At 53.5% G+C, this 19,641-nt stretch overlaps 2 protein-coding genes across 2 annotated transcripts; one reads left to right on the top strand and one right to left on the bottom strand.

The window, feature by feature from the left end:
* Positions 1 to 2,869: 2,869 nt before the first annotated feature.
* On the bottom strand, positions 2,870 to 6,790 carry ISCU (iron-sulfur cluster assembly enzyme). The gene is made up of 5 exons (XM_020801907.3): positions 6,630 to 6,790; positions 5,214 to 5,327; positions 4,989 to 5,099; positions 4,404 to 4,482; positions 2,870 to 3,712 (listed from the first exon to the last, which is right to left on the bottom strand). The coding sequence occupies exons 1-5, from the start codon at positions 6,735 to 6,737 to the stop codon at positions 3,615 to 3,617; spliced, it is 510 nt and encodes a 169-aa protein (XP_020657566.3). The 5' UTR covers positions 6,738 to 6,790; the 3' UTR covers positions 2,870 to 3,614.
* A 358-nt stretch (positions 6,791 to 7,148) lies between these two features.
* Positions 7,149 to 19,640, top strand: SART3 (spliceosome associated factor 3, U4/U6 recycling protein). The gene is made up of 19 exons (XM_072983588.2): positions 7,149 to 7,381; positions 8,002 to 8,128; positions 8,532 to 8,636; positions 9,410 to 9,594; positions 9,958 to 10,063; positions 10,356 to 10,480; positions 10,693 to 10,848; positions 11,321 to 11,459; positions 11,762 to 11,869; positions 12,001 to 12,078; positions 12,528 to 12,586; positions 12,928 to 13,037; positions 13,232 to 13,344; positions 13,639 to 13,715; positions 14,059 to 14,206; positions 15,211 to 15,728; positions 16,274 to 16,426; positions 17,512 to 17,702; positions 18,424 to 19,640. Exons 1-19 carry the CDS (start codon positions 7,193 to 7,195, stop codon positions 18,602 to 18,604), a joined length of 2,868 nt encoding a protein of 955 aa, XP_072839689.2. The 5' UTR covers positions 7,149 to 7,192; the 3' UTR covers positions 18,605 to 19,640.
* The last annotated feature ends 1 nt before the right edge of the window (position 19,641 follows it).

Raw genomic sequence — 19,641 nt, 5'->3', positions numbered from 1 at the left:
CTGTCAAGTCGGAGATGGCTGAGAACAACTCTTACCTAATAGGGCTTTCAAGACAAGGGAGATATTTAAGGCATAGTTCTACCATTTCCGCCACCCCATGACTTGCTCTGGCTGGGCAGGGATTCGAACCCAGGCCTTGTGAGTCCGTCAATATTCAATATTGGATGCAGGGCAGGTTTATTTCCACCGAAAAGAGCTCCTTTCTTCAGAGTCACCAAGACAGATTTGCTGGAAAGGATGCAAGGGGAGGGGGGGGAAAACACACCCAACCCATTTTTGGCTTAAGTTTCACTTCTTGACTAGACTAGAGTAGCTTGGAAAAGGGACTTTTCTGGAATACAACTTCCGAAGCCATCGCAGGCAAAAAGAAATTAAAAAGTCATGTTTTAAAGATCTGGATGGATATTCAACCCTCTGTCTGGTCTGTGAGAAGGAATCCTGGAACGGTTTGTGAAAATTTGTGGGAATGAGTAACGGTCCTGCTTTCTTGCACCCACGATCATTTCTGCAGCCGACTTTGGTGGTGGGTAACTCAAGACTGACCAGGGATTTCCCTCCCGCCAGTTTCCTAAATTGCATCCTCAGGGGAGCCCCTCCCCCCCTTCGACCATGTCCAAGTCCTCCTTGGCCTGGAGTTACTGGGGGGGGGGGGAGGGAAGAGGTGGAAAGCCGGGTTGTGAAATCCTTTTCCCTCCTGGGATGAAAAGAGGAAATAGCCGGCATAGCTGGGCCGGAGAGGCAAAAAGCCGAGAGGCCCTCCTCCTCCTGATGAATTACTTTTTCCCTAACCCCGTTGGTTTTCCCTGGGATTTTGGGACTGGGGGGTTTTCTGCACCCACCCTCCGCTCGGAGAAGCAGCTTTCTTGCACAAATGCACCAGCCAGTCATCACACACACGCACAGACCCTGCCCCCCCCCCCAAAGTCATTGTTCCACGTTCTGTCTCGAACACTCCCTTTCCACTTTGCAAGCGGGGGCAGAGATCGGAGTGATGGATCAGGGCCGGAAAGAGGAAACCGTCCAGGGGAAAAAATCCCAGTAAAGCGAGGGAGCAGGGCTGTGTACGGAGGACTCGATCCTCTAACATGAACCAATGTAGGGTTTTCTTTTAAATAGTCAAGTTTCAGTGGATACATGTTTTTTTAAAAAGGGCTTGGCAATAGGGTGGGTTTTTTTGAGCGGAAAAAGGAGATATGTGCTCAATTTGAAAGGGAATCTCCCCAGGGTAGACCCCTGCTTCCCTCCCTCCCTGAAATTCAAGGGCACTCCGTGTGTCTGCCTTTTTTGCGTCCCCAGAGCATTTCCCACCAAGGGAGAGCAGACCCTTCTTGAAGCTGGTCCCCCCCCTCCTTTTGTCCCCACACCTCTGGGACCAGCCGGGTGGGCAAGTATAAGCCACGGGGTGGGTACGGGTTTCTTTCCAGCCAAACCAAGGCCACCCCGTGGGCTGAGCCAGCCCCTGGGCCACTCTCCGTGGTCTTTTCTCCCTCCTCGTTTTCAAGGTCCTCGGCCATGCAAAGACCAGCGGTGCTCTGGACTTGGAAACGTGTCAACAGAAGACACAACGGGCTCCCTCCCAAGGTCGCAACCGACAGATTCGGGGAGGCAGGGGCGAGAGCAACAGCGGCTGGGGTGCGGTTTGATTGACTGCGAACGTCACAGCGCCACCCAAAACAGAGGGGGGTTCAGAGGGGCCTCAGGAATTTGGAGAGAAGGGGCTCAAAACCAGCCCACAAAAGGACCCCATCTTTTTTTTCACAGATCTTAAGAGGTGTGCCGTGCGTGTTGCCCATTCTTGTTGTACAGCCATCCCGATTTATACCTGTCAAATGAATCCAACCTCCCCAAATTTATCCAAAGTGGGCCACCATCACTACATCTTGGGGCAGGGAGTTCTGCAGCCTGAACTCTGGGCAGTGTGAAGATGGCCTTTTTTGACTGGAAGAGAGAGCCACGTCATCACCTTCAGAGACAGCCTGCCACGGAAGGCCCCTTTTGCCGGGGCACGGCCGTCCTTGGGGTGGCAGGCTGTCTTCATCAGATGCCACCTTCAAGGTACCACAGGGCGATTTGCCAGGGTTCTCCCTCGTCCTCTGCCATAAGACTAAACAGGGGTCGCAGCTTCTCCTCTCAGTCGCTGCCTGGGCGGCCCCACCCAGGTCTCCTCCTTCAACAAGAACCGGAACTCTTTGCAAATCTAAATCATGCAGATTTATTTATTTCTCAAGAGTGCTCAGCCTCTTGGGTTCGGCGGAGGCAGGAGTTTCGGGGGGGGGGAGAGAAGAAACCCTCTTGGCGACAGGAAGGGCTTTGCAACGGGCGAGGCTTTAGACAGTGCAGCTGCCAGTCGTCAAGCGTGACCATTTCGGTTGGAAATGTGAGCTGCCCGTACATTATTCCAAGCGCCCCACGGGCCTTGTGGGGAGAGCAGCTGGCGCTCGGGCAGGAGGGCAAAAATACTGGCATGTCTCCCAACACAGACGAAAGCGTTTCGCCCTCAGCCCAGAGGGAGCGCAGCGTGGTGTTCCCCACCGTGTGGGGTTTGCTCCTGGGGCTGATTTATGTCCACAAGCTGGTCCGTTCAGGGCTCAGATACACAGGCAGCTGCCTGCTTGCCCAGGATGGCAGACTTTGGCCACCCCCCCACCCCCCCGTTGTGTCAGCGAGAAATCTAAGGCTCGACTGCAGCGTGTGGGAGCCATGCAGGCCCTCGAAACCCCCCTCTCCCTCTACGCCACCTACAAACATCCGTGTTGGGCCGCCTCTCGGCCAGCTTTGGCAACCCCACGCCCGCCACGGAAGGAACAAGTTCCCGGAACGGCCTTAACAGACATCGGAAAGGTCGAGGGCGAAATGAAAACACCGTCTGTTATGCAGGATCCCACAAGCCATATATTATCTTTGCATATGTTTACAGAGCACATATTGTACATAAAATAAATCTGAAGCTTGTGCACGCCGCAGTCCAGAACTGGCAAGACACCTTCCTTTCCTTGAAACCCAAACAAAGACAAATAAGGAGAGGGAGAGGCGTGTGTTTTAAAGCGAGGCGATTGTGCCCCTCTGGCACAGACTGGCCTCTTCGTAGCCCCAGCGGGAGAAAACACAGCCCTCCATCAAGGCTGCTGCCGGTTTGCTTTATCTGACTTTTGCCTCCCAAGTGCCATGTATTTTCCAAGAAAGGGATGTGATTTAAACAACAACACATCCCCACCTCTTCTTTAAAACTGAAAGACCTTCTGTTGAACGGCGGCGGGTGCCGCTCCTGGCAAACATTTGGAACCCCTTCCCCAAATATGCAGGCTGGAGGCGTGAAATGAATAGGCCGCAGATTACAGAGAAATCCTCATGCTAAAATCATGAGACAGCTTCCCCCCCCTTTACACAAACAAGGAACAGAGAAAAGACCATGGCCGAAAAACCTGAAGGTGACCTTGTAATAACAGCCAAGTTGGTGGTGGAGGTTAGAACAGCGTCCGAAGTTGTGCGTATGAGACGTGCATCTTCCCAAAATGCACTAAGGCGATGTATCGGCTCTCGGCTGCATCGGGAGTCACACACTTAAATGAAGGAGCGGAAAGGGGAAGTTTGGGGGGATTCGGGACGAAGGGCTTCTATGCGCTGGCTGCCTTCTTGTCCGGCTCGGGACTCCCTGTCCCCTGTTTCAGCTTGTAATCAGCCAAGGCGGCCTTGATGGCATCTTCTGCCAGCACTGGGAGAGGGACAGGAGCCAAGGAGAAAAGACCGTCAGTTGCAAGGTGGGAAGGGAGGCAGGCAGGCAAAGTCGCCTGAACGCAAAAGTGCCTCTGAGCAAAGAACCAGCGGTTCGTGCCAGTTCCTCCTTCGGCCGAACAGGTGTGCGGTGCTTCCCGGCCCTGCCTCCCCTGGCAGGCGCCCACTCAGAGGCAGCACCTCCTCTAGGCTCTGCCTCCTGAGTGGATGCCCACCGGCTGGGAAGCGCCAAACACCTGTCTGGCCAAAGGACAAACCCTCAGTTCATGCTTGGAAACCATCAAGGCGTAGCTCTCATGGGGAACAGCTATTGAGAAGAGCCCCCCCCCCCGAAGGACTAAATTTGGAATCTGGGACTGAAGCTCTTCACCCTGGCCTCAGAGTCCCCTGCTCCCTTTTTAATGCTCGGTGGCTTTTTAAAAAGACTCTAACAGAGGCTGGGAAAGTGTTTCTAAGGAAACAGAGGCACTGCGGAGGAGGAGTCACTGCCGAGCAGCAGAAACAAGCACGAGGGGCCTTAAGCCTGGTTTAAGTCCACCTCCTTTGTTGTCTGTTCACACTTATTGTTTCAGGACTTAAGACTGTTCCTCTCCCCCTCCAGTAAAAGACAAAAGAGAGAGATTACCAAAAACTAATTAAGAAATGACAGCAGATATTAAAATGTAACTTACTGGAACAGTGCAGTTTGACGGGAGGAAGGCAGAGTTCTTTAGCAATGTCAGTGTTCTTGATCTTCAAGGCTTCGTCAACCTGAAACAGACAAGAGCCGTGATTTAGTGCCTGGGGCTCCCCACAAGGCCTCCCTTGGGTTGTTTTTTTTTAACCAGGAACTGGCAATAACTCTTACATCTTAGGTCCAAATAAGGAATATCTCCATGAGGAAATTCACACTGCAAAGACTGTGGGCCGAACTACACACTGTAGATAGCTCTTTATTCAAAGTTTGCATCGGTTACTTGTGCCACAGATGTGATTTTAGAAGATGACCCCATGACTGAGAAGCTACGCTTGTCAACCAAGCCTGTCCACAAGCTAAAGCAAGTCCATGTTCAAAACACAGGATGTCTGAAAAGCTCCCCAGCTGGCCATCCTGTTTTCAGAACTTAAGGAATGTTATTTTCTAGTAACAAGTCATCTGTAATGTTTGGCCTCGAGAATAATTTCATTCCAGCTCCTCAGTGGATGGAAAAGCAAAACATTAAGAAACCCAACGTTTCTCTGGTTAGGACCAGGGTCTATAAAAAAGGCTGGCTCACCGTCTTCCCCTTCACCCACTCGGTCGCCAAGGAACTCGAAGCAATGGCCGACCCACAGCCGAATGTTTTAAACCGGGCGTCAATGATCTTTCCGTTTTCATCCACTTGAACCTGCAGGCATTTGGACGTTAGTTATCAAGGGGCAGACTTCAAAGAGATGTTTATCGTGCTTCGAAACGGTGGATTATTTGGGAGTTACAGTACGAGAAACTCACACTAACTTACCTGCAGCTTCATGACGTCCCCGCAGGCTGGGGCGCCCACCAGGCCTGTCCCCACGTTCTTGGCGCCCTTGTCCAGAGAGCCGACATTCCTCGGATTCTCGTAATGATCGACAACCTGGAAGGGAAAGTTCAAAGGCAAAGATTTGGCAGGTCTCCCTAGCAGGCAAAGTTCACTGAGGCAACGAGGAACCTCCATGTAAGAGACTGCAGGAGGGGCCAGGAAATTCTGCTGAAGTCCACCCTGGACCAAGTTCAGCTAGTCTCTGCATCAGAGTTTAGAAGCTGTGACCTTGTAGTATCTCATCTGCCTAGACCATTTCTCAAACATAAGACTATCGGTCGTTACATGGAAGTTCCCTTTTTAGAAGCAGCCTCTTGGATATGGCCTGTGAGATCACATTAGATGTCAAGGGGATTGTGTATGAATTTCATCAGACACGGGGACCCACACTTTCACTTCTAGACACCCAAGAGCAGAGACGTTCATTTAGGATGATGCATCAGTGCCACCTACTGGAGAGATATCTACTGTATCTGGCTTGGTGGGTAGATCATGCTGGAGCCCTGGAGTGCCCGAACTGAAGGGGGAGGGTGGCCTAGAATCCTTTTCTACTTACCTCTCTCTTAAAAGGACTAACTGGGGGTGGGCTGCCACAAACTCTAAAATGACATCTGCTCCCCTTTCCCTCCCCCCTGCAATGTTTCATAAAACCACAATTCAAGCATTAGAGAGCCCAACCACCCAATCATTCCACATTATTAGTTGTCATTATTATAGTTCGTAGACTTTGATACCACCTGATTAGCAAAAAGCACTATTCTGGGGGTGGGGGAACAATTCCTAAGGCCAGAGCAAAGAGTAGCAATAAACCAAACCCTGAGACGGATCATAAAAATAAAATCGAGCATTGTAAGGCGAAGGAGCCAAGAAGCTGAGAGCCTGAGGGGTTGCACAAGAGGAGCCCCACCTGAGACTTCTTGGATTATAATCCCTTTTTTACAAAAAAGGATTCTCTCTTTAACTCTTCTTAAAGAACGAGCCATCAGAGACACGGTACCTTTTCGGGGTGGGGAGGGCAATGGACTCTGAATCCCATCATCCCCTTTCCCAGCAACCCACGTTTTCAGTTTCCAACCGAATTTTTTTTTTAAAAAAAAGGACTACAAATCCCAGAATCCACCCACCCAGCCATAAACCAGTTAGGGGCGAAACCAGGCTTCTTCTTCTTCTTCTTGGCTTGACTGCAAGACCCAGCATCCCCCAGAGATACTGGTCGCTGTAGTAGTCCACACAACCCACCAGCACGGATTGCTATCCCAGGGGATGCTGGGTGTTGTAGTTCCCCCCCTCAAGGGGAGGATTTTGGAGCCCTTCTCGCGCGCCCTCCCCCCTTCTTTGAGGCCAGGCCTCTCCCACCTTCTCGTGGTACCCCACGGCCAGGGGAGCCTGCTGGGGGGCGCGGGGAGACCTCAGGAGGGCCGCCGCCGCCGCTGCCCTCGCTCCACACACCCGAAGCGCCGCCATCTTGTCTGTTTTGAAAGGACGCCACTGAAGGAGGAGACAGAGAGAGGGGCGGCGCGCCCTCCTGACGTCACGACGGATCCTGCGGCACGTGACCTGCGCCTTCCAGGCGGGGCGGCCCGCCTTGCCCGCGTCCCTAAGCAACGGAAGGACGCAGCCCCGCCCCCGCCTGGACCCCGGCTCCGCGCGCGCACCCCTCGCCGGGCTGCCCGAAGCTTTGCCTGAACAAAAAGTTCCCACGGCGAGAAACCCGCATCCCCTGCCGGTGGTCGGTCTGAAGGGGGGAAAAGCACCCGTTTCCAAAGGGCTTCGGCGCTGAGGCGGCCCTCCCGGAGCGTGGATATTCATTCAGGCAGTGAGGAGGCCAGCCCGTCGGGGGGGGGGGAAGCGCGGCAGGCGGGCGAGCGGAAGGGGGGGTCCTTCCCCTGAGGGGAGCGAGAGCGCGACGTCCGGGCAAGATGGCGGCGGCGGCGGACGACGAAGCGCTGTGGGAAGCCGGGGCTTCGGATGGCGACGACGACGACGACGACGACGGGGAAGATGGCGGGGGAGGCGGCGGCGGCGCGGCCGAGCTGGAGTCCGAGGAGTCCTCCGGGGAGGACGAGGAGAAGGAGAACGAGGCCGAGATCCAGCGCCTGGAGGAGCAGGTGAGGGGGGTGGGCGGGGCTCGGGACGGGGTGGGCGGGGCTTTCGGGGAGGGAGGGAGGCCACGCCCCCCGGGAAAGGAGTGCGCCCTCGCTCCCGTTGCGTCTCTGCCTGAGTCTCTGGCCGGACCTTCCAGGGGCGCTCCTTTTCTGTGTGGATGTGGGGGGGGGAGGAAATCCTTTTGCAGCCAATAATGAGGCGGTCGTGGGCGAAGAGCGGCTTAGTTGGGCGGCTTCTGGGCCGCTCCGTAGCGCTTCAAACACTCTTTACCCTTTAAGGATGCAGGCTAGACACGCACGCACACACTCCTCATTTTACCCTCCTTGGCAGGAAGGAGGGCTGAGTCAACCTTGAGCAGGTGACCTGCGCCCGTTGAAATCGAACTCAGGCCGTGAGCAGAGCCTCGACTGCCGTTCAGCCGCTGCGCCCGGGTGTCTTGAGGAGGACATTCACAGAAGGACGTTGCTAATTGGGCGGTGGGGAGGCGGACGTAACGGGTTAAGTGAATAGCGCAAGGATCCCGAGAGAATCGTCTTGATTTGGCCTGACTGTATGAATGAAGGCCTTTTGTGCTTCTTGTGAAAGGTTAGGAATACAACACGGTGTCGCCTTTGTTTTTAAGCTGTCCATCAACGCCTATGATTACAACTGTCATCTGGACCTGATCAAACTGTTGCAGCAGGAAGGAGAACTCGTCAAGCTCCGGAAAGCCCGTCAGAAGATGAGCGAACTTTTCCCCCTCACAGAAGGTTGGCTGTTCCCAAAATTCATCTTTTAAAATCAGGTGTTTTCCCCCCGCCCCCTGAAATGGATGTGTTTGCTCTTACTTTAAAACTGTAGGTTTGAATTAGCCTTGGGGTGCTCACGAAGCCTGTGAATTCCCCACCTCGTATAGAGGTGGGGCATGGGATGTTTTGCCTGCCCCAGTGTTTGGGGCTTGAACTCCCAGATGCTGCATCTTCCCAACTCATGGGGATTAAGAGAATGCCAGTTGCAAGCCAAAACATTTGGCAGGCCAGGAGTCCTCCCCCCCCCCTTTGCTGTGTAGTTATTTCTCTAACCTCATAGTTGTCCAACTTGGTGATCTAAAAAGAAGACAGAGCATCATTCTGATGATAACGTTGGACAAACGTCGTTGCTCGTATTTTGCAGAGATCTGGCTAGACTGGCTGAAGGATGAGATTCGGATGGCGACAGAAAACTCTGATCGGGAGAAGATCTACAGTCTCTTTGAGAGAGCCGTGAAAGACTATCTTTGCAAGTATTTTTTTAAAAAACTTCATTTCCCAGTACAATGAAATGTCCTAGGTGTGCGTTAAGTTCAGTTCCAAGGAAGAAACGTTGGCCGAAATCCTTTCTGTCCATGTCTTCCAAACGCAAAACATTGACGATTTTCTCAGGAACATGTTTTTGGGCCGTAGGGTGCTGAATTCTTTGCCGCTCCTCACCTGAATTGCAGAGTTCCAATTTTGCCTCTGCCCCTTCTTCCACGCCTGCACTTTGTTTCCCTTCAGTAATTCTCTGCAAAGACGGATTTATTTATTATTATTTATTTTATTTATTTTATTTCTGTCCTGCCTATCTGATCGTATTCGACCACTCTAGGATAAAAATAATCGCTATAGTTCAAAGAAAAGAGGCTTCTGTTCATCTTGCCGGATTGTTCTCTCTATTCCTTTCCACTCCACATATAATGATCTCTTGCAGATAAAAGCTAATTTTAATTTTTACATTTGCTCACATCAGATGCGGTTTGTGTTTCTGACAGCAAATTTCTGGCAAATTCATTTTTTTAAAAAAATAAGGAGGTTGCTAGCGTATCCTTGAAATAAAATAATTCTGCTTGGCTAGCTCGTGATCAGATAGGATAAAAATTAAATACAGCAGTCACAGGGGGGGGGGGAAAACAAGGAATAACCAGCAGAGGCTTCAGTGTTTTTAAGACTTGCTACTTTGGAAGGAGTTTGCAATTTTACGGCCTGCCTTGCGTTTCAGAATGCCGTCACTGACCCCGTGGGTCTTCCTTTCAGGTCCAGAAATATGGCTGGAGTACGCGCAGTACTCCATCGGGGGAATTGGCCAAGAGGGAGGCATAGAGAAAGTCCGCTCCATATTCGAAAGGGCGCTGACCGCCGTGGGCCTTCACGTGACCAAAGGAGCTGCCATTTGGGAGGCTTTCCGGGAGTTTGAAAACGCCATCTTGGAAACGGTGCAGGTAAAAGACATCCAGGATTGGGGTTTTTTTTAGACCCAGAGCTTGTGCTTTAGCTGGGTGGGTCGGTTCCCAAGAGGAGGGCTGGGCTGCATTGCGGGAGGAAGGCAGCTCAACCATAGCACGATGGATGGAACATAATGCGGGTGTGTGTGTCAGGGGTTGTGTCTGTGGACCCCCTAGCTTATAATCAGGCTGCTAAGCAGTGTAGCTGATGCCCCCCCCCCCCGAAGCTGGAGCCACAGCTTCTGGTCATGCCAGTTGCAGAATGTTGCTCCAAAGCAGCAACTCATCCAAGTCCTGGCATTCTGGCTCTTCCGGCTAAAGGCAGCCTGCCCCCATGTCTCCCCACCTTCTTTCCGGCAGCCGGCAGCTGGCAGCGTCGCCTCTCCTGAATCACAGCAGACGGTCAGTGCGCAGCTTGACAAGATTCACTCTCTCTTCCGGCGCCAGCTGGGGATCCCGCTGTGGGGTAAGAATCAAGGAGCGTTCGTTGGTACTGCCTGAAGGCTCTGTCTGCTTGGAAAATACAACCTGCCTGTGTTGGGTTCCTGATGGGGCCTCTTGGGTCTTTCCTTGGTTCTCGAGCTGAATATCTTTCTAAAAATATTTATGTTGGCTTTTTGAAAAACAGGTATGAAGGTGGGCAGTGGAGGTGGGGGAAAAACCAAAAGTGAATGATAACTTTTTATTAAGCACACCTATCAATATAAAGTGGGCGTTCCTTCTCGTGTCTGAAATTTTGTTTCTCTCTCAACGGCAAGATATGGAAACGACGTTTGCAGAATACGAAGAGTGGTCGGAAGAGCCTGTCCCAGAAGCAGTGGTGAAAAACTACAGGAAGGCTTTGCAGCTGATGGAGAAATACCGGCCCTACGAAGAGGCCCTGGTAAGTCTTTTCTCGGTTCGCTCGTACGCGGATGCGGTGCCTTTCACCGGAGACATAGAAACACTTTCCGGTGCCGTTTATGGATGTGTTGTAAAATCTTGGCCGCTTCCTCTGCTCTATCTGGTATCCGCGCTCGTCTACGTGATCACAAGGATTAATTTTCTGTTGCTCTGAAATCAATAGTTCTTTCCCCCTCCCTGCTTTAATTCCAGCTGGTCGCCGAGGCACCCAAGCTGGCTGAGTACCAGGCCTACCTTGACTTTGAGGTGAAGGCCGGCGACCCGGCTCGCATTCAGCTGACGTACGAGCGTGCCCTGGCAGAGAACTGCCTTGTCCCAGACCTGTGGGCCCGTTACACTCAATATCTGGTAAGCAACCCTGAATCGCCTGCTTCTCATCTCCAGGCCTCCTCCGGAGCTGCTTGCTTTGTGGCCTAGCCAGCCGAGCCGGTACCTGCTTGTGGCCGAGTCTTGTCTAGTTTATCATCTTTTAAAATCTGAACCTTTTTAACCGCAGCCCGTGACTCATTTTGGGCCTAGCTGGGGTATTGTTCCAGCCCCTCAAAATCTAGAATTCCGCATCCGAGAGAGGGTGTCCTGTGGATAAACAATGCCGACCAGCCCCTTATTTATCTGTTATGTTTTTATGCCACGTTTCAGTGAGATGGCACACAACAGTCTCCCCTTCTCCGGCTTATAACCCTAAGAACCCTGTGTGAGGTGGGTGGGTCAGGACGAGGCATTGCACACCAATAGGTCACCCGACCGTACGGTGGGCCGCCTCCCTCCCCTGCTGGAGGGCCCTGGCGGTGATAGGCGGGCCCTGCGTTTTCCCACCCAGGACAGGCAGCTCAAAGTGAAAGAGCTGGTGCTCTCCGCACACGAGCGGGCCGTGAGGAATTGCCCCTGGACGGTCAGGCTGTGGAACCAGTACCTCCTGGCCATGGAGAGGCATCGGGTGGAGCATCACACGATTGCCGGTAAGGGGGAGACGCTGCGGACCGAGGAAAGTTTTGTGGGATGTGAGGTGTCCTGCACACCGGCCATCACGGTCTGAACGGCTGGGTCTCCTTTGTGATCACGCCAGAACTTCCACTCAAATAAGCACCATCTGAGGTTGTGTCTCTCCATAGCCGGTACACAAACGCACACATACACACGCATCGCCACGGCGGGAGGAAAAGGGGCAGAGGCCACTTCTGAGGGTTAGGAGTCTTCCGGGTCACGTCCTGCTCCGCCGATCACCCAAGCGGCCTTCTTGTTTTCCTTTGCGCCCGGCTAGAAACCTTCCAAAAGGCTTTGGCGGCCGGCTTCATCCAGGCGACGGACTACGTGGAAATCTGGCAGGCCTACCTGGATTACCTCCGGAGAAGGGTGGATTTTGCGCAAGGTACTTCTCGGACAGGGAGTGTAAACGGGGATCAGTTCCGATTCCCTTTGTCGCGATGACAGTAGACGACATTCAAAGGAATTTTCTTTCTAGATGATTTATTTCTCTCTCCCTCCTGCGTTTCGTTTCAGACTCCAGTAAAGAGCTGGAGGAACTTCGGGCGGCTTTTGCCCAGGCGTTGGACTACCTCAAGCAAGAAGTGGAAGAGCGTAAGCCTTATGGTGGGGGGGGGTTGATGGGGGCCTGCTTAAAATAAGCACCTTGGGGGGGCATTCTGGGACAGAAACGTCGCTGTGTCTCTGAAGCGCTCTGAGGTCTTTGGATCCTGGTGGTGACATATGGTAAATATACGTGTAAAGGAAGGAAGGAGTCAATAGAACAGAACGCTCCCTTCCTGTTCTCCTTGGTGGGGTCGCCCCAGGCAAGGGCCTGATGCTCCTGCCGAAACCCCCCCCCTTCCCCACCAAGCAACTCGTGTCCCATCTTGGGAGGGGCCCCTCCAAAGCTTTGCTCTTGGCAAGTCTTTGACAGCATGGGGCCTTTCCCGTGTCCTCTGTCCTTGCCCTGCGCCGTGAACTTTGGATCAGGGATGCGTTCGCCCTTCGTTGTCCTGTAACGACTTTGCTTATTGGTCCTTTGCTTTGCGTCTGTCCCTCAGGGTTTAGCGAGAGCGGCGACCCTTCCTGCACCATCATGCAGACCTGGGCGAGGATCGAGGTAACACTCTGCTCTTCCCTCCTCTGTATTTTGTTTTAACCGTGTCAGTTAGACACGGGCCCTTTGTGTTTCGTATTAAGATATAGGAAGTATGAACTATGGCACCCATTTCCCACTGGCCGGGCTCCGCTGGGGGAAGGAGCCCGGCTGGACTTTCCCCGCCTCCCTGTGCGGGTGACCACTCCACGGGTGAAGTGGGGAGGCACCCCGTCCTGCCTCCTCCCCCCCAAACTGCCCAACGTCTAGCCTAGCCTCCGCGTTTGGCCGGGAAGCAGGGAGAGGCTGTGCCCTAACAGAAGGGTCTGTTAACACACTGTCTGGGCGGTGGGCGCCCTCCTCAGGCTCGCCTGTGTCACAACATGCAGAAGGCCCGGGAACTCTGGGACAGCATCATGACCAAAGGGAATGCCGCCTACGCCAACATGTGGCTGGAATACTACAACCTGGAGCGGTAAGAGGATCAGCAGCCGGCCCTTCCCTGGAGGCTTAATTGGGGGGGGGTGGAGGAGGAAGCCACGTGGACCGGCTCTGGCCTCCTCCACCATGGCTTCCGTGGCTTCTTTGCAAAGACCTGCAGACTGGGACCACCTATTTCTCCCTCCCTCTCCCCCCCCCACCCTGCCCACCACTTTCCGGGCGCTGCAGGGCACACGGCGACACCCAGCACTGTCGCAAGGCTTTGCATCGGGCCGTCCAGTGCACGAGCGACTACCCTGAGCACGTCTGCGAGGTGCTGCTGACCCTGGAAAGGATCGAAGGTGAGCCGCCTGGCACCTGCCGCCTTCCCCTTCCGTTTTGCTGGCGGGTGTGAAGACCCGGGTTGCCGGAGATGAGCGAGGGGGGCGTTGGAGCTGGGAAGGAACATGAGGGGGGGCTGTCTTGGCTGGGATGCACGGGGGACTCCCCAGCGCCAGAGCTGTTCGGTCCTAAGAGCGCCCTCCGGGGGCCGTCCTTGCTTGCTCGCTTGCCCTGAGACTCTCCGGATAGCCCGTGTTCAGCCTTACAGAAGGCCAGAGGGACTCTGAGTGTCTCTTTCCCTTCCTCCCCTCCAGGTACTTTGGAAGACTGGGATGCCGCTGTGCAGAGAACAGAGACCCGGCTGGCTCGAGTCAACGAGCAAAGGATTAAGGTTGGGGTTAAGGACAGAAATCGACCAGAAGAGGACAAGGGGTCTCCTCTTCTTCTTTTTCTTCTTCTTCTTCTTCCTCTTCCTCTTCTTCTTCTTCTTCTTCTTCTTCTTCTTCTTCTTCTTGTCTGATTTTTTGTAAAGCTGTGGAGAGTGCAGCTTAGATTTAGGGTTCCAGCTGGCTGGTACGCTTAGAGAGAGAAAGGCACATTCTCTGAGGAAACTCCGCTGTTGGAAAGTGGGTTGATTCCCTTTTGCTGGGAATTTGCCTCAGTTGCCCCAAAGAGGTTGGGGTTAGAATGGGGTGGCTTTTCTCTGAGCCTCGGGTCCCCTTTTTGCCTTCCAGGCAGCCGAGAAGGAGGCGGCCGTCATGAGTCAGCGGAAGCCATCTCGGGCCGAGAAGAAGGCCGCCAAGAAGTCCAGGAAGACCAAGGCTGGGGACAAGCGCAAAGCCGAGGACGATGGCCCGGGGGAGTGGGGGCAGGAGGAGAGAGGTAGGGCTGAGCCAGAAGCCGCCAGAGGTGTGTCTGGGACCTGTGTGTCGTCGATTTTTTTGGGGGGGGGCGCATTTGGCAAGGGCACTGTTCCCTTTGGGGCACAGAACCATCGGGTGGCAAAGCAAGGCCATCTGCGCCTTTCCCCGTTGTCCAGAACCCGTGATCAGCAGCAGGGCCAGGCCCCCGTTTCTGCCTGGGGGAGGCTGGTGGGTTCCTCAGCACTCTTGGCCACCAGAGGGGCTCTCGGGCCTCCGCCCCCCCCCCAGAGGCAGAAGCACCTCCCATCATCTTCAGGGGAGTTGGGCTTTCTAGCCTACGATAGCTCAGCTTGGAGAAGGCTGAGCTTGGCCCATTGGGGTCTTCTCTGGTCTCCGTCCATTCCCCCTTTTTGTTATTACTGGTGATTTTTTATGCCCTTCATTATGCTCTTCCAGCTGGCTCAAGGTGGAGGGCCTGGTTCTCTCTCCGCCCCCCCCCCCCGGCTGCTGGATCCCCGCAGCAGCTGTGTGAGGGAAGCTCCTGCTCCAAGAAAGAGCACAGCTGTCCCAAAGCCATCTCGCCGGTTTCACAACTTGCCAGAGGACAAACTCAGCCTCCCAAATCCCACGCAGGTCCTTGAGCCACAGCTTCCTTGGGTTGGGGAAGAAACCGGCTTTGGAGTCTGTCGGAAGGCCGCTGCTGCCCGGGTGGGAAGAGAGAGAGATCAGTGCAGGAGGAAGGGCAGCCTCCTTAAGAAAGGAGGGCCTGCTTCTCAGACAAAATCCAAAGGAGCAAAACAAAACAAAAAAAGATTTAATATTTTAAATACTTTCAGACTGTGGATAAGTGAATCAGTGGATACTAATCCCGCGCATAAGGGGGTCCTACTGTACTGATGTAGAACAAGCCGTGGAGGGTCTAGGGTAGAGCTTACTCCTTCAGTGCACCGCTTTTGATTCACCTTCACGCTACGAGGGTTGCAGTGATGCACCTTTTGGATCCTGTTGTGTTTCTTGGACCAGATGAACAGCCCAGCAAGAAGCGCCGAGGGGGTGGCGGTGGAGACACGGTGGCGACAGCGGCGGCAGCTGAGGAGGACGAGGAGGAGGTGGAGGAAGCAGAGGAGGAGGTGGAAGCCATGGAGACGGAGGCTGGGCTCTTTGGAAGGAACAGGGCCCCCAGAGCAGATCCGAAACCGAAAGAAGTGGTGGCAGCCGCCGCCATCACTCCGAAGCGGAAAGAGACGCCCAGGATCGCTCACGACAGCGAGAAGGACAGCGTCACCGTCTTCGTCAGCAACCTCCCCTACAGCATGCCGGAGCCTGAGGCCACCCTGAAGGCCCTCTTCGCTGAGTGCGGAGAGGTGGCCGACGTCCGTCCCATCTTCAGCAACAAAGGGCTTTTCCGCGGCTACGCTTACGTCGAATTCAAGGACGAGAAGGCAGCTCTCCAAGCCCTGAACCTGGATCGCAAGAACGTGGAAGGGAGGCTGATGTACGTCTCCCCCTGTGTCGACAAGGCCAAGAATCCAGATTTTAAGGTAGGGCTCTCTCTCTCTCCTTCTCTGGTTTCAGAAGGAAATCCGCTTGTATGACAGTCGGTAGGGTCCGCATCTTTAGCTTCACGGAGTAAAAGCAGGAATGGAGCCGTAGATGGAAGAAGCCGAAGCGTCTAGAAAAAGCTGCTGCCGACCTTAAAGCCTTCTGTGTAGCTTGTTTGCCATGCACAGATTAATGCAAAGGAAGCCTGTGGGCACTGGAATTTGCAAGGGCGAACCTCCAAACCCTCTATGGAAGGCAGGCTGGCTGGTGGGCAATGACTTGATTGTGGCGCTACCTTGGAGACTTATTCTTTTTGAGTTTCTGGCGGCTGGTCAAAGTTGCGTGATTCTGGGTGGCCTCTGTTTTTGAGAATTGATTTTTATGATTTTCTGAAGAATGTTGTAGAAATTTTTTTTATTATACGCAGCTTAAGGTTTGTGACCTTAAGGGAAAAGCGTCGCACACAGTATGTCTGATCACACACACACACTGGATGTGTTTAGTTGTGGCTGCTTTTTCCTTCCTTGTCTCTTCTTCCCCGCAGGTCTTCAAGTACAGCACAGCCCTGGAGAAACACAAACTCTTTGTCTCTGGTTTGCCGCGTTCCTATACGAAGGAGGCGCTGGAAGAATTGTGCAAAGCCCACGGGAACGTTCGGGAGGTCCGTCTGGTCGCCAACCGAGCTGGGAAATCCAAGGTACAGGCGTACGGGCACCCACGCAGTCCACGGGATCTGGCGAGCGGGGCCCTCTCTCCCTGTGCCCGTCTGGAGACCCACCAAAGAGGGCTTTCTCCGCTGGGCACCCGGACGGTGAAATGCCTTTCTGTCTTTCTTTGGGGGCCCCAAGTTAAAACCTGGATTCCCTTCCAAGCCTCCAGCCGTTGTCAGGTTGTGGGCTTCGTCTCCGGTCCTGCTGCTTTCGGTTGGCTTCAACAGCTAAACAGGTCAAAATTATTATTTCTCACTGTCTTCTGTGGTTTCAAAACACTTGGATGTTTTAGGTGCTCTTTAAAGTCCTGTTATGAATGGGAGTCCTCCCCCCCCCCCATTTGAGATCTGTTGATCAAGGGCACGGTAGAGATATTTTAAGAAATGAGTGGAGGTCTAGGTGCCCTTGCTAGCAGCTTCCTGCCTGTATTGGCAGGGGTTCCCAAGCTTGGCTCCCCAGGTGGTTCTTGGACTGCAACTCCCAGAAATCCTGGCCAGCACAGCGGGTGGTGAAGGCCTTCTGGGAGTTGTAGTCCAAGAACACCTGGGGTTACCTAAGGTTGGGAACCACTGCTCTAGAAGAACCTGTGGAGGATGGGTTGTTTCTCAGGCCATAAGCTTCAGGGGTCTCTCTTGGCTTTTAAATCCAAATTTGGTGAATGAAGTTTGAATTTCATTCACCAACGAACAGTTTGAGGGTGGGGTGGGCATATTTTATTTGCATGCCGACCGGTCGGGAAACCTGGAGACACTCTTGAGGTTGCCTGCTCTTCGCTTCCTGTAAAATCAAAGGAGAGATCAGAGGATGATGCTTTAAAAGAAGATCAAAAGTGCCGTCACCCTATTGGAAAACGGGTGGTAGATGCAAAGAAAAAAATGCGGCCACCAGCCCTGGTTCAGGACATTTTATGTCAGCTGCTTCATGGGGCACACCTATAAAAGAGTTTATTGAGGAGCTCCTATTTGGCCTGCTTGAGATGCTCCTCAGGTGGGAGAAATCACCAGGGTTCCCACTGATTCAGTGTGGTGTGCATCTCTCTCTATCTCTTTCTCTTTCTCCTTTTGGCTCTCAGGGCTTGGCTTACGTCGAGTTTGAGAACGAAGCCCAGGCCTCGCAGGCGGTGTTGAAAATGGACGGCCTGACCATCGACACCCACACCATCAAGGTGGCCATCAGCAACCCGCCGGCCCGTAAACTCCCCGAGAAGTTAGAGGCTGCAGGGAGGAACTTCCAGACCCCACTTCCCCGGCAGGTCTATGGCGCGTGAGTATTCTGCATGGTGTCTCTCTGTGTGAGCATCGGCTGTTTGAAGGTCAGCAGGGTGGGGTGGGGTGCAAATTGGGGGGTGTCCTCCACAGCCTCAGCATCGTGGCCTTCTGTTTTGGGCAGTGCGGTGCGGGGGTGGGGGTGTCTGTCCCTTTTCATGCCTCCTTGCTGAAATTTAAACGCGAGGGTGTGCTAGCTTTCACTGGGATTCATTGAGGGACGAATGGAAGAATTTTAAATCCTGCCTTTCTTCCAGCACCCGGTCTGAAGACAGTTAAGTTAAACATTAAGAACAAACAGAGGCAACTGAAAACACAAGTTTTCACATGTTGGGATTTTTCCACAGAGGCAATGAGTCTGGAAGGCAGGAAGGCTGTGCCTCCGCCTGTTGCCGCTCTAAAACACAGGTTATTGCATAGAAACAACAAATGGGAAGGAACTTAAAAGCGGCCCACTTTAAAAAGTGCGGGGAGAGCATCTCTGTACCAGGGTCACTTCCTCAGGAGCGCGGCTTCGGTTCCCCCAAAGGAGAACAGAATAAAGCAAGGTCTTCTTGCAATACAGGATATGCATCCTTGAACAGATCAGAGGAAAGGTTGGATGCGAAGGTTGCAAATAAAGATGATGATAGAAAACATGGCCTCATGCAGGGAGCGGCCTTTTCCGAGGGCCCAGAAAAACAGGGACCCTAACACTTGTCCTCTCTTCTTCCCAAAAGCCGGGGCAAGGGGAGGACCCAGCTCGCGATGATCCCACGGGCGTTGCAGCGCCAGAGCAACCCGGCGGCCAAGGTGGAGAACGGGACGACCCCCAACCCGCCCGCCACCCCTTCCTCTTCTTCCGAGGAGCCCAAGCAACTCTCCAATGCAGACTTTGCCAGGATGCTGCTGAACAAGTGAGACAGCCCCCCCCCCAGCGTCAAGAAAGACCAGGAAGCCTGGGAAGGGTTGGGGGCAGGGAAGAGTGGCGGGGGCCCTTTTCGAAGCCACCGCCTTGCTCCCTGCGTGCTCGCAAGCCACCCCACCCCGGCCACCCGTCGCTCCGTACCTGGACGTTCACACCTCCCGATCTGGGCGGGGCAAGGGGCTGCCGAAACCCAAGTTTGCTCCCTCCCCCCCTCCCCAAGAATCAGAGGGCGCAAGGCGTTGCGTTTGGGGTGTGTGTGGTTAAAATGGCTTTAAACGCTCCCTCATATTGAGGGGTAAGGTGGTAGGGAACTCACGTTCGAGGCCAGGATACAACCCTGCTTTAGGAGAGCGCACCTTTTTTCCTTCTTTTTGTTGGGTGGTTGGTTGACGCCTCAAAGCAGGATAAAATCTAATGTGAAAGCTGATCATGCTCATTTTGTACATATCCCACTGAAGGCCCAGAGCTTGGACGCCGTGGGCAGGGTCTCTCTCTCTCTCTCTCACACACACACACACACAGTGCACTATTTAGACACAAACCACACACACACACACACACAGAGACCTCTTGTCGCCCTCTTTCAAGTGATTCTAAATTTACGGCAGACGCTTGCCGCTTCACCGTAATGGCCTCTTTTATTACTGGGGTGGAAGGGTTAGCATTTATACGGAATCGATCCACAGTATATGACTCAAGTGGGTTTGTGTGCTTGTTCTTTTTTTTTTTAATCATCTTCCTTTGTGTCTTTGTAAATGACCTGCCAGACTATAATTTTTGAGTTTTCCTTCTGAGGCAAAGATAAGGGAGGGATTTCCTCCCCTTAAAGCTTAAGAGGCATCATCCGTTCTGCGGACCATATGGGGCGTTTCTGTTTTATTGTTGTTTTCTTAACATCTGCCATTTGTTTGCTATCTTGATGCTTTTCGGCGATCGTTTTTGCTCGTCCAGAGTTTCATTTGAGAGGTTTTGTACACCGTGTGAAATGTGGGCTTCGGCTCTTCATTAAAGTTCAGTTCTCAAACTGCAT

This window comes from Pogona vitticeps, chromosome 14, assembly GCF_051106095.1.
Source record: "Pogona vitticeps strain Pit_001003342236 chromosome 14, PviZW2.1, whole genome shotgun sequence".
NCBI classification, from domain to species: Eukaryota; Metazoa; Chordata; class Lepidosauria; order Squamata; family Agamidae; genus Pogona; species Pogona vitticeps.
The sequence above is the reverse complement of the archived record's forward strand: the minus strand, read 5'-3'. Positions and strand labels throughout refer to the sequence as shown.